We start from the raw sequence: 13,869 nt of genomic DNA on the forward strand, positions 1-13,869 counted from the left end.
CAAGGGCCTACGGGGCCGTCCTGGGGGGCTGTGGGGAGGGGGCTCCCTGTCAGCCGGGCCAGGAGAGACCTTTGGGGGGAAGGGAGAAGGGAGACCCCCGTGGGGGGGGGGTGGTCCTGTGGTGAGGAAGTCCCGGGGGAGGAGGGGGGGGGGGGGAGGTGACAGATCCCGCGGTGCGGGAGGGGCAGAGCGGGCGCCGCGGGTGCTGCCGGGGTTGGGGGGAGGGGGTCTGGGGGTCCCGTGGGGCGGCGGGGGCGGGGGTCTCGGTGGCGGGGGGGGAGGGGAGCGGGCGGCTCCGCACCCCCCGCCCAGCACCGCGGAGCGGAAGTCACTGAGAGAGGGGGGGAGGGACCAGGAGAGGTGGAGGGGGGGGGAAGAGGAAGCGCGAACCGGACGGAAGCTCCCGCCCCTTCTGCAGCCCGCTGACCAATGGCAGCACAGAACGGGCTCGGAGTGACAGCGCGGGGAGAGGGAGGGGTGAGGGGCGGGGCTTTCGGCAGCCGATCAGCCAATGGGAGGAAGGGGCGGGGACTGAGCCGGTGGACGCTCCGCCCCTCTGCTGCTCTCCCGGGAACCGCGGGACCCAGGGAACCCCCGGGACCCCCCAGTCCCCTCCGGGACCTCCCCGGACCTCCCCGGACCCACCCGGGACCTCTCAGAGCACCCCCCCCGGGACCCCTCGGGATCCCCCATACCCGTCCTGGACCCCTCAGAACCCCCCCAGGACCCCTATGGATCCCCCCAGACCCCCGGGACCTCGCCGGACCTCCCCGGACCCACCCGGATCCCCAGACCCACCCGGAACCTCTCAGAACCCCCCAGGACCCTCTGGGACCCCCCTGGGATCCCCCGGACCCCCCCGGGACCTCTCAGAACCCCCACAGGACCCTCTGGGACCCCCCTGGGATCCCCCCAGGATCCCTCGGGACCCCCCGGACCCCTCCAGACCCACCCGGGACCTCTCAGAACCCCCCAGGACCCTCTGGGACCCCCTGGGATCCCCCCAGGATCCCTCGGGACCCCCAGACCCGCCCGGAGCCCTCTCAGAACTCCCCCCGGGACCCCTCGGGATCCCCCAGACCCGTCCTGGACCTCTCAGAAACCCCAAAGAACCTCCGGGACCCCCCTGGGATCCCCTCAGGATCGCTCGGGACCCCCCGGGATTCCCCAGACCCGTCGGGACCCCCCGGGACCTCTCAGGGCATCCACGGTGCGGGACCCCCCGAGATCCCCAGACCCTGCCGGGACCCCTCAGGGATCCTCCGGGACCCTCCCAGCCCCTCCTGGTGCCCCCCAGGGACCCCCAGATGATCTCGAGACCCCCTCAGGGACCCCCTAAGGAATTTCGGAGCCCCCCCAGAACATGCACGGCTGGGACCTCTCACGGACCCCAGACCCACCCGGGAACCGCTCAGGACCCCCCCAAGGAACATCAGGACTCCAGAACCTCCCGGGCCCCCCCCAGCCAGGGCTCCCCAGGATCCCCAAGATCCTCCCCGGAACCACTCGGGACCCCCCTGAGACCCCCCAGGATCCACCCTCGGGACCCCTCCTGTACATTCACAGCCGGGACCCTCCCGAGACTCCCCCCGGGATCTCCACAGCCAACCCCCCCGTCCCACTCGGGGGCAGTCCCTCTGTCCCCCCCACTCGGACCCCCTCACCCTCCCCCAGCCCTTGGGACCCCCCGTATCCCCCCAACCCCTACCCTGAGGACCCCCATTCCCTTGAAACCCCCCTGTCTGTCCTTCCCATACCATGGGACCCCCGCACCCCCCACCCAGCCCCCCCTTCTCTGGGGACCCCCCCAGTGGTGAGACCCCTCCCAGTCCCCTCAGATCCCCCCCTGTGCCCCCTTCTTCACACCCCCCCCCATCCCTCTCCATGAGACCCCCGGGGCCACCCAGGGGATTGGGACCAGGGGGCCCCCCAGGGAGGGGAAAATGGGTGCAAGGGGAGGGGGCATGGGGGGGCCCCCACTGAGCCCCCCAGCGAGTGTGTCCACATCGGCTTTATTATAAAAATTAGAGCTCTAGTGACCCCCCCCGCGGGCTGGGGGGGTCCCCGTGTCCCCCCCATCCATGTCCCCCTGCTCCGGGGGGGGGTGGTCGTGTGTGGTGTGTGTGTGTCCCTAAATGAGGGGTAGGGGGGTACAGCCCCCCCCCCGAGGGACCCCTGCCCAGCCTGGGGATTGGGGGGGCTGGGAACGGCCCCGCGGGTTCGGTGGGGGTTTTGGGGGGGTCAGCCCCCCCTCCCCGTGTCTTGTTTGGGTGGGAGGGGTCAGCCCCGGGTGCTGCCCCCCCCGCTCCCCCAGCAGCCAATAGGTCCGAACCTTCCCCTTGCCCTGCGGAAAAGGGGGGGGGGGGGTGCGGCATTTTTGGGGGGGGTTCGGGGTTATTGGGGGGTGCAGGGTTATTGGGGGGGGTCAGGGTTATTGGGGGGTGCAGGGATATTGGGGGGGTTCAGGGTTATTGGGGGGGGGTCAGGGTTATTGGGGGGGGGGATCAGGGATGTTGAGGGGGGGAGGTTGGGGTTATAGGGTGGGGGTCCAGGGCTACTGGGGGGTGGTGTGGGGCTACTGGGAGGTCAGGGTTATTGGGGACGTCCGAAGCTACTGGGGAGGGGTCGGGGCTGTTGGGAGGGGGGGTTTGTTAGAGGAGGGGTCCGGGGATACCACGGGGGGGGCTGTTGTGGGGGGCAGGAGGGGTCTGGGGCTGCTAGGGGGGTGTTGGGGTTACTGGGGGAGTCCAGGGCTATTGGGGGGGGGAGGAGGGATGATCAGGGCTGTCCGGGGGTGTTTGGGGGGGTCGGGACTATCGGGGGGGCTCGGGAAGGGTCCGGGGGGGGGGTCGGGCTCACTTTCATCTCTACGTCCCCCCGCAGCTCCCAGCTCGAAGCACCCAAACTCCTCCAGGCACGGCCTTGGTCACCCCCGAGATGTGAATCCTCAGGGCTGGGGGGGGACACAGACACACACACAGCCCCTCGGCACCCGCGGGTGGGGGGTCCAATCCCCTCAGCACCCAAGGGAGCCCCCCCGACCCCATCTCCCCTCAGCCTTCTCACTGGGGTGTCTCCCAGTGCTGTCCGCACCCAGGGGTGCCCCCCCCCAGCCCCATGGGTGCCCCCCAGTCCTGACATCCCGCAGGGGTGTCCTCCCATCCCCCCCGAACCCGTGGGTGCCACCACCCACACCCCCCTCACCCTCCCCGTGGGACTCCATGCGCGAGGCGGTGTTCACCGTGTCCCCGAACAGGGCAGTACCGCGGAATCTTCCAGACCCACCACGCCGGCACAGACCGGCCTGCAGGACACCCGGCAGCCCCTGTCACCCCCCTGGCTCTACCTGGTCACCTCCCCCGTCACCTCCCCTGTCCATACCTGGTCACCTCCCCTGTCACCTGCCCCGTCACCTGGCCCATCGCCTCCCTGTTCCACCTGGTCACCGCCGTCACCTCCCTCGTCACTGTCCCTGTCCCCATCCGGTCATCTCCCTCATCAACTCCCTCATCTCCCTCATCACCTCCCTCGTTACCTGCCCCGTCACCTTCCTGGCCCCACCTGTCACCTCCCGTTACCTCTCCTGTCACTCTCCTGTCACTCCCTGTACCTCTCCTGTCACCTCCCCATCATCCCATCTCCCTCCCATCAACCTTTCCTGTCAACCCCCCTCCCCGTCACCACCTCTGTCCCCGCTGACCATGTGGACACCATGTCCCCATCTGTCCCTGTCCCACTCTTGGCAGACCTGTGTAGATTGCCATGTCCCCATTTCCCACCCCATCCCTATAACCTCCCCCCTCCTCCCACCTGTGTGGATCCCAATCCTCAGCCTCAGTTGCTGTTGGGGTCTGTGCCTGATCCGGAAACCCTGAGGCCTCCAGCAGGGCAGGCCATGCGTGCCACTCGGGGGCGTGGAGCTTCCCATTGCGAACCGGCAGCCCCGACACCACCATGTAGGCGTCCCCGATCGTCTCCACCTGAGGACACCACGGGGACACTGGGTGTGACACCAGCACTGGGGATGGGGATGGGGGTGGGTGGGGTCTCCAGTGGGACTGGGAGGAAACGTGCCCAAAGATCTCTGGGTGACCTTGGTCTACGAGGGGACCAAAGTGCCTTGAAGACAAGTGACCAAGTTCTTTGTAGACAAGGTGACCAAGGACACATTACAGACAAGGTCACCAAGGTGACCTTGAAGACAACAAGACCAAGGACACCCTATAAACAATGTGACCAAGGTGACCTTGAAGACAAGGAGACCAAGTTCTTGTAGAGAAGGAGACCAAGGACACATTACAGACAAGGTGACCTTGAAGACAAGGTGACCTTGAAGACAAGGTGACCAAGTTCTTATAGAACAAGGTGAACCAAGACACCATTACAGACAAGGTGACCAAGTGACCTTGAAGACAATGAGACCGAGGACAGCTTATAGACAATGTGACCAAGGTGACCTTGACGACAAGGAGACCAAGGTGACCAAGTTCTTGAAGACAAGGTGACCTTGCAGACAAGAAGACCAAGGAGACCTTATAGACAAGGCGACCAAGGTGACCTTGAAGGCAAGGAGACCAAGGTGACCAAGTTCTTGTAGACAAGGTAACCAAGGTGACCTTGAAGGCAAGGAGACCAAGGTGACCAAGTTCTTGTAGACAAGGTGACCAAGGTGACCTTGTAGACAACAAGACCAGACTTCCCAGACCAGCCAAGACTTTGGCCCCTCCTCACCTTGTAGACGTCAAAGTTGTCAATGATGGCGTCAAAGCAGGTGTAGAGGTCGTTGAGCAGTGTCACCACCTCCATGGGGGTGCTCTCAGCTGACAGGGCCGTGAAGCCCACGATGTCACTGAAGTAGATGGTGACACTGTCGAAGGCCTCAGCCTGCACTGTCTCCCCCCCGCTTCAGCTGCTCTGCACCGAGCTGGGGGAGGAAAAGGGGGGGGGTCAAGACACAGCCCAAAGCTCTCCCAGGAAGTCCCCAACCTCCAGCCAGGCATGGGGGGTCCTCAGGTCTTCAGGGCTCTGAGAACCTTCAGTCCTGAGCTATGATGGCGGGGACAGGGTTGTCCCTGGTCCCTCCAAGGACTCCCCAGCCCTGAGCCACAGAGGTCCTTGGTGGCCCCAGGTTCTCCAAGTATCCAAGGCTCAAGCCTCGTGGGGGGCCTTGGGGTCCCCAACCCCTCCAAGCACCCTGAGCCACATGGGGGTCCTTGGGTCCTGGAAGCTCTCCAGCCCTTCCAAACACCCAAGCCCCAGGGTGTCCTTGATGTCCCCAGCAGGTCACCATGGGGGTCCCAAGTCCATTGATGCTCTGGAACAGTGGTGGTGGAGGGGTGGGGGGTGCATAGAGGGGTTGTGTCCCCCCACCCCCACCCCCAGCTGGCTCACTGGGTAGGACTGGTAGAGCAGGCCTCAGCCTTGCGTTTCTCCTCCAGGTAGGCTTGGGTCCTCTCCTCCACCAGCTCCTCCAGGTTGTTGGCATACTGCTCCATGCGGGACAGGAGGTTGTCCAGGATGTTGCTGCTGTTCTCCCTGCGGGCAGGGGGTGAGCACCCACCCTGGCACCCATTTCTTAGGGTCACCCACCCCCCGTGGGGCCGGGGCAGGTACCTGTTGAACTTGCGGAGCTGGACCTTGATCTGGTTGAAGTCGGGGCGCTCCAGGATGTCCTCGGCCCAGCAGTGCTGCATCAGCTGACCCAGCTCCTCCATGTGGCACCCCACGTTGGCTGAGGGGCGGAAGCTGGGGCGCTCCCCACTTTTCACCCGCTCAATGATCTCTGCAGAGCCAAGAACCCATCCCAGAAAGTCCAAGAACCCACCAGTATTTCCAAGCACCCATCAGTAGGTCCAAGAACCCATCAGAGAAGGTCCAAGAACCCATCAGAGAAGGTCCAAGAACCGATCACAGCACATCCAAGATCCCATCAACAGGTCCAAGAACCCATCTCAGAAGGTCCAACAACCCATCAGTATTTTCAAGAACCCATCACAGCACATCCACGAACCCATCAGCAGGTCCAAGAACTCATCACAGAAGGCCCAAGAACCCATCACAGGAAGTCCAAGAACCCACCAGTATTTCCAAGCACCCATCAGCAGGTCCAAGAACTCATCATAAAAGGCCCAAGAACCCATCACAGCTCATCCAAGATCCCATCAACAGGTCCAAGAACCCATCAGAGAAGGTCCAATCCCCATCAGCAGCTCCAAGAACCCATCAGTATTTCCAAGCACCCATCACAGCACATCCAAGAACCCATCAACAGGTCCAAGAACCCATCAGAGAAGGTCCAATCCCCCATCAGCAGCTCCAATCCCCCCATCCTCTGTTCCCTGAGCCCATCTCCCCACCTTTCCCCCCCACCTTTGGGGCTCAGCTCCATCCCCTCCACGTAGAAGACCCCGTTGCGCAGGGCAATCTCCTGCAGGATGATGCCGAAGCTGTAGACGTCCCCTTTCTGGGTGCCTCTGGCCGGGGGGGTCTCCATCCTCAGCAGCTCCGGCGCCGTCCACAACTTCTCTGGGACACCAAGAGGAGGGGGCTGAGGGTGGGCGGGGACCCCTTGGGTGGGTGGGTGGGGGTCGGGTGAGGTGCTCACTGCAAAGAGGGCGTGGGAGTCCTCGGCGTCGGGGGCCACACGGAAGCTCTCCAGCCCGTAATCCGTGATCTTCAGGACAAAGCGGCTGTCGACCACGCAGTTGGAGGACTTGAGGTTCCCATGGGACACGATGACCCCGTTGTGCAGGAACTGCATCCCCTAGGGAGGGGAGAGGGGAAGGACCTGGTTGGTCACCTCCCCATGGCAACTGGGGACCCCCTGCATGGGGACTGGGGATCTCCTGCTATGGGGACTGGGGATCTTCTTCATGGGGACTGGGGACCTCCATGGGGACTGGGAACCTTCTTCATGGGGACTGGGGACCTCCATGGGGACTGGGGATCCCGATGGGGACTGGGAATCTTCTTCATGGGGACTGGGGACCTTCTTTATGGGGACTGGGGACCCTTCCTCATGGGCACTGGGGACCTCCATGGGGACTGGGAACTTTATGGGGACTGGGAACCTTCTTCATGGGGACTGGAGACCTTCTTTATGGGGACTGGGAACCTTCTTGATGGGGACTGGGGACCTCCGTCGGAACTGAGGATCTCCTCCCTACGGGAACTGGGGACTTCCATGGGAACTGGGGACCTTCTTCATGGGAATTGGGGACTTTCTACCCATGGGAACTGGGGATCTCCTCTCTATGGGAATTAGGGATCTCCTTCATGGGACCTGGGGACCTCGACCAGAACTGGTGGCCCTGCTGGGAGCTGCCTCCTTACCTTGACAATATCATAGGTGAGGGAATAGCGGAACATCCAATCCAGTGTGATGCTCTCGTTCTCCAAGATGTCCTGGAGATGTGAAGGTCACATTGCTGTCCCTCCTGCTGTCCCTCTACCATGTCCCCAGATGGAGGAAAACATCCCCCTGCTGTGGTGGGCTCCCTGCCCCTTGGAGCAGCTTTGGGCAGCCCCAATGATGGGTGATGGGTTCTGGAGGTGGAGGATCCAGCGTTGGACCCGGGTGGTACCTGGAGGCTCCCCCGTGGGCAGTACTCAGTGAGGATGCAGATGTTGGGGGGGTCGGTGCAGGCGCCGATGAATCGGGTCAGGTGCTCGTTCTGGACATCCCGCATCTAGGAGGAAACTCTTTGGGGTGAGGGTGCTGAGCCCCAGGTCACCCCAGAAGCTGTGGCTGCCCCATCCCTGGCAGTGTTGAAGGTTGGATGGGGCTTGGAGCACCCTGGGCTGGTGGGAGGTGTCCCCATGGCAGGAGGTGGCACTGGATGTGCTTTATAGTCCCTTCCAGCCCAACCCATGCCATGACTCCATGATTCCACTAGGATTCCTGGAGCAGGATGTGGGACCATCCTGTAGGCCTTGGATTCCATGATCTTTCCAGGTCCCTTCCAACCCCGAACAACTTTCTGTCATTCTGTCTCTCAGTGACCAGACCCAGTGACCCATGCCATGTCTCACCCCACCCAAGGACACAGAGCCCACCCCAAGGGACAAAGAGCCCACACAGGGGACACATAGCCCACTCAAGGGACAAGAGCTCACTCAAGGGACACAGAGCCCACCCCACCAAGAGACACAGAGCTACCCAAGGGACAAAGAGCTCACTCAGGGGACACAGAGCCCACCCAAGGGACACGGAGCCCACCCAAGGGACACAGAGCCCCCCCAAGGGACACAGAGCCCACCCAAGGGACACAGAGCCCACCCAAGGGACATGGAGCCGGGTGCCACCTACGTGTTTCAGCTCAAAGAGGACCTTGCGTGTCAACTCGATGCGCTTGCGGTTGAGGTGTTTCACGGCCACAAGGTTGCCCTGGGGAGACACAGGGTGGGGGTGGGTGGGTGCTCCATGGGGTGCTGGGTGCTCCGTGGGGTGATGGGTGCTCTGTGGGGTGCTGGGTCCCCATTCCTGCAGCCCCCTACCTTGTAATAAGCTGTCTTGGCATAGACCTGGAACTGCCCTTCTGCCGTCATCAAGGAGCCATAGTTGGAGCCCCTCTGTGGGAAGGGAGGTGGGGTGAGCCCGGTCCCTGGTCCCTGTCTCCCCCGGGAAGGTCTTGGGGACAAGTTGGGTGCTCACCAGGGAGAGGGTGAGCTTGCTGCCAGCGCTCCGGAGATGTTTTTCCAAGCTGCTCATCTGCACGTCCTCCCAACGGACCCGCCACAGCTCGGCCGCCAGCTCCTTCTCCAGCTGGAGCTTCCTGTGCCAGGAGGGCAGAGTTGAGACCTCTTGTCACCTCTGGGGACAACCTGAGGGTCCCTTTTTCCCTGACCCCGGCCACCCCCACCTGTAGATGAAGAAGGAGGTGATGATGATGGCCAGAAGGATCAAGCTGACCACGAGGGACAAGACCTCCAGGGTGGAGAGGTTGGCTGCCGGGGGATAGGAGGGTGGTGAGGATGGTCCATCCGTGGTGGGGACACCCGTGTCATGCGTGTCCCCCCCCAGCACCCCTCACCTTTGCGGCACAGGGGGTCACTGTTATCAAAGCCACAGGGGGGGACATCGGAGGGGACCACGTTCCCTGGCCAATGGATCTCACGCCCTGGCACCATCTCAATCTTCTTGGTGGTGCCGTTGTAGTTGGCCACGATCTTGGAGAAGGAGAAAGAGGATGGAGGGCATGAAACGGGGGGGAGGAAGCACCCACCCACCCACCCACCCACGTGTGCATATGAACCCACCACATGCATACGGGTGCCACAACGAGGCGTGTGTGAAGCCACCACCCAACCTCCCATGGTGGCAATGGCCACCCCCACGCCAGGGCTCACCTGGAAGTCCCCCTGCACCGGGTCCATGTCCCACAGGGAGTAGTCACTCTCCCTGTCCCCGTTCTCATCGATCTTCAGGAAGCCGGTGACACCTGGGGACAGAGGGGGAGGGACCTTGGGGACCCCAGGCCACAGGTTCTGAACCCATAAAAACATCCTGGGGTGGGACAGGCAGCACCCAGCTGGGTTGGGGACAGGGTTGGGGACAGTGTTGGGGACAGGGCTGGGGACATGAGGACAGGGTTGGGGACAGGGTTGGGGACAGCGTTGGGGACAGTGTTGGGGACAGGGCTGGGACAGGGCTGGGGACAGGGCTGGGGACAGGCTTGGGGACGGGGCTGGGGACAGGGCTGACCATAGAAGGTGCGGTTCCACATCTGTCGGGTGATGGCTGAGGCGTTTGTGACAGAGCCACCTCGCTCCAGGGTCTCATTGACAGCCTGGGCATAGAGCAGGACCCCGTCGTGGAAAGGCAGCAGCAATGAAGTTCATCTGGGGACACGGTGAACAGCTCGGGACAAGGCACAAGGGGTGTCCCTGTCCCCAGAAGCTTCAACTCCAACCTGTACCCCTGGTTCCATCCCGTGTCCCTTTGTCCCCAGCTCCATCCCATGACTCCCAGCAGCTCCAGCTCCATCCCACGTCCCTCTCACCAGCTCCACCCTATGTCCCCTTGTCCTCAGCTCCACCCCACGTCCCCATGTCCCCTGTGCCACCCCGCAGTGTCCCACCAAGCCATCCTTCATGGAGAAGTTGAAGTGGGTGAGAGCCTCCTCCTTCAGCCGGGCCAGGAACTCGGGGTACTCGGGGTTCTGGGGCTCCTTGTAGGTGATGATGGTGACAGCCTGGGGGGGGACAGCAGCTGGGGACAGGGATCGGCCATGGGTCCCAGACTGGTCCTGGGGACCACCACGGCTCCAGGGCACGCAGACACATGGTGGGTACCATACACACGTGGGTGGGTTCACACACACGTGGGGGTACCCATACACCCGTGGGTGGGTTCACATACCCATGGTGGGACCCCACGCCACACGTGGGTGGGTTCCTAAGCACACGTGGGTGGGTTCCTAAAGCACACGTGGGGGTGCACCCATTTGGGTGGTTCCCAGGCCCAGGTGGGTGCTGTGGGTGCTCTGGGCTCACCTCGAAGGGCCCTCCGGGCGCTGGCGTCATGGTGGTCTCCACGTCTCCAGGGCCTCTGGGGCTCGGGGAAGCTCTGGCCCTGCAGGCTGGCCCCGAAGATGTCGATGTAGAAGAAGGCGAAGTCCCCTCGGGTCAGCCCCTCCCGCCCCGCCTGCAGCATCAGCTCCCGCAGCGTCTCGGGGGCGCAGCAAACGTAGACGACTGTGGGGGGACGGGAGGGCTCGTGGCACCCCCAGACCCCAGCTCAGCACCCTGAGAGGCCAAGACCCCAGCCCGGAATCTTGGGGGCACCCCAGACCCCAGCTCAGCACCCCCTAGGGACCCCTAGGACCCCAGCCCGGTATCCTGGGTGACCCCCAGATCCCAGCGCAGCACCTCAGGGGACCCCCAGACCCCAGCCCAATATCTCTGGGGGTCCAAGACCCCAGCCCAGCACCCTGGGTGACCCCAAGCCCCCTGCTCAGCACCCCTGGGGGGGTCCAAGACCCCAGCTGAGCATCTTGTGGGACCCCCAGCCCAACCCCCCCGAGGGTGTCCCCTGTCACCCCCCCCGTGGGAGCAGGGACGTGCGGGGGGGCTGTCATGTTGAGGAGCCGGAGGTGCCGACCCCCCCTCCCCGTGCCCTGCCCACCCCTGCCCTCCCCACGGGCTCCGGGCCGAGGTTTTTCCTGTTTTCCCGACTCCGTTTCCTCCTCTCTCGGGCAGATCCCGGCCCCGCGCTCACCCCACGGGTGTCTCCTGCCCCACCGCCGTGGGTGTCCCACCCCCCACCCCCTCTTGCCGTGGGACCGACGGGGACCCCCAGGGTGCTGCTTGGGCTGTGCCACCAACCGGGACCCCAGAATAGCGCCCACCCAGGACAAGCAGCAAGATGGCGAGGCTAGGGACAGCCAGGGGACAGCCCGGCGCCACCCTGGTGCCACCCGCCACGGGGACAGCGACAGGGACAGCCGTGGCCGGGTGGCCGTGGCCGCGCTCAGCAGCTCCCGTGGGGCGGGGGAGCGGGGGGAGGGGGTGTCAAGGTGAGAATCGGGGCAGCAGCCGCGTGTGCTGTCGGGGGACACTGCGGGGCCGGGCACACGCGTGTGCTGCTGCGGGTACCCGTGTAAAGACGTGGGCGCGCGTGTGGGGCCATGCACATGTATGTAGAGATGTGGAGCCATGCACACACACGCAGAGCTGTGCACACCCATGAACACACATGTTGTAGCCATGTACACCCGTGTGGAGCTGTGCACACCTATTACACCCTCATGCAGTCATGCACACCCTTGTACACCCGTGTGGAGCTGTGCACACCCGTGCACACCCGTCTGGAGCCACCTACAGCCAAGTACACCTGCACGGAGCTGTGAACACCCCCGTCCACCCATGTGGAGCGCTGTCCACCCACGTCCACCCATGTCCACCCCTACAGAGCCCTGTACCCCCACGCCCACCCATGTGGAGCCGCGCACACCCTACGTCCACCCGTGTGGAGCCCCGTGCAGCCATGCCCACCCATGCACGGCACTGGCCGCATCCCTGCCACCCCCGTCCCCCTCCCCATGTCAGCTCCCGGTGTCCCCTCCCCGCCGGCATGTCCCCCCTTCCCGGGCACTCACTGCGTCCCTTCTGCTTGATCTCCTGGATGATGAAGGAGAAGTTGCCACCGTCGCGGAAAACCACGTCCATGACGGTGAGGTTGCGCAGCGTGGGCAGCTGGACGTAGAGCCCCTCGGCGGCGAAGAAGTAGGGGCGGTCATCCACCTTCTCGTCCCAGTAAACCAGTAAAGCCCGACGGGTCCAGTTGAAGCGGCGATGAAGCTGGACTCCCAGTTCGCCCAGTTTGCGGTGACTGGGACCGGCGCGGGTGGTCAAGCCGAATTCCTCCCGCTTGTCGTCGAAGCCGTGGGCTTCGGCCCCCGCTGTCACCAGTGGCAGCCGCCAGTGGCTGGTGAACCGGGCTACCGGGGCTGCCGTGTAGACACAACCGGGCCCCAGGAAAGCGTCGGGGTGATGAGCGAGCCGTAGATCGACGGCAGCCAACGGCGCGGCCATTTCGGAGCAAACCCCGTGGCTGTCCTCGCTGCTCCCAAAAACCCACCGGAGGGTGAACCCGGGTAATAAATCGGGGCGGGCGTTAACGGCAGCGGCGGCCAAACGAACCGCCGGTCCCACGCGTGGCCAAGCCCACGGGTAGGTGAGGTTGCGTTCGGGTAACACCACGGCTAATGTCAGGGCTGTCGTCCCCGTCGTCGCCGTCGCTACCGTCACCGCGCCGCAGAGCACGGCCAGCACCGCCAGCATCGCCCACGGAGAGTGGCTTTTCCCTCCGCGGCGGGGCTGAGCCCTTCCTCCCCCCCTCCCCGTCCTTCCCCCCCCCTCCACCCCCCCGGTGACACAAAGGGCCGTTATCATCCACACCGAGCTTAACTCCTTCCTGTCCGCCCCCACCGAGGGCCGGGCGGGAGGATGGGGCCTCCCGGTGGTGGTTGGGGAGATCCCCGCCCTGGGTGGGGGGGATGAGAACGGACCCACTCATGACCCCTTTGGGAACACCCCGCAGCGCCGGACACCAGCCCTACGGAGAAGTCTCACCCGGGGGGAGGCTCTGAACATCTGAACACCCCCTCTGAAATCTGAACACCTCCCCCCCAACATCACCACCACCCCTGGGGGGGTCCTGTCCCGCGTCCCGCTCCCGGCAGCCCCACGGGAACGGGGAGGTGACCTCCGAGGGATGGGCAGGTGACATCTGACAGATGGGGACACGGGCAGCGCCGGGGAACCGTCGTGGCTCTGGGGACGCGCAGCTACCGGAGCTGCGGGGCCATGCAGCGCATAGGGACACGCGGGGGTTTTAGGGGACACACGCGGGGGTGTCCGGGAACACGCGCTGCACCCCACCACTGCACACTGCATCTGTCAGTGTGCACCCTGCCACACGCAAGAGTCCGCTGGGAACACGCGTGGCAGCGCTGCGGGGACACGCGTGGCGCTCCTCCCTCAGGTGGACACGCGTGACCTCCGCTGTGCCGGGACGCTCCGGCTGTTCTCTCACGAAGTCAGTGTCAGCGGGGAGGAAGGAGCGTTGCGGGGCAAAAGAATCCGTAGGGGTGGGGGGGGAGGGAAATTAATGACTTAATAATTAATGAGAAGAAGGAATGAAAAAACAGTGGGGGAGGAAAAGAAACCGTCTTAGCAGAGGATGGTTTCGATCCATCGACCTCTGGGTTATGGGCCCAGCACGCTTCCGCTGCGCCACTCTGCTCCATGCCGAGGGGGGGCAGCTCCGATCCTAAGCGTCCGTACACGGCGCATGCGCACTGCGCCCCCTCAGCTCCAACCCAGCCCCTGCGCGCCCCCCAGCGGCCGCTCAGCGCTTTGTCCCCG

The 13,869-nt window shown here is 64.4% G+C and overlaps 1 protein-coding gene and 1 non-coding gene across 2 annotated transcripts; both read right to left on the reverse strand.

The window, feature by feature from the left end:
* Positions 1-2,103: 2,103 nt before the first annotated feature.
* On the reverse strand, positions 2,104-12,814 carry NPR1 (natriuretic peptide receptor 1). The gene is given in 27 exon segments (XM_030465180.1): positions 2,104-2,344; positions 2,860-2,886; positions 2,888-2,914; positions 2,916-2,953; positions 3,205-3,256; positions 3,258-3,275; positions 3,277-3,305; positions 3,811-3,875; positions 3,877-3,980; positions 4,732-4,924; positions 5,392-5,535; positions 5,614-5,782; positions 6,370-6,525; positions 6,601-6,763; positions 7,333-7,404; positions 7,584-7,688; positions 8,309-8,386; positions 8,497-8,571; positions 8,654-8,774; positions 8,862-8,946; positions 9,033-9,168; positions 9,349-9,440; positions 9,704-9,818; positions 9,820-9,840; positions 10,080-10,210; positions 10,495-10,695; positions 12,099-12,814. Coding segments are annotated over 27 exon segments (3,315 nt in total). The 5' UTR covers positions 12,784-12,814; the 3' UTR covers positions 2,104-2,131.
* Positions 12,815-13,675: 861 nt separating this feature from the next.
* TRNAM-CAU lies at positions 13,676-13,747 on the reverse strand. The gene has a single exon. It is a non-coding gene; the product is annotated as a tRNA-Met (tRNA).
* Positions 13,748-13,869: the final 122 nt, after the last annotated feature.

The sequence above is a fragment of the Calypte anna genome, chromosome 25, assembly GCF_003957555.1.
Source record: "Calypte anna isolate BGI_N300 chromosome 25, bCalAnn1_v1.p, whole genome shotgun sequence".
Taxonomy (NCBI): Eukaryota; Metazoa; Chordata; class Aves; order Apodiformes; family Trochilidae; genus Calypte; species Calypte anna.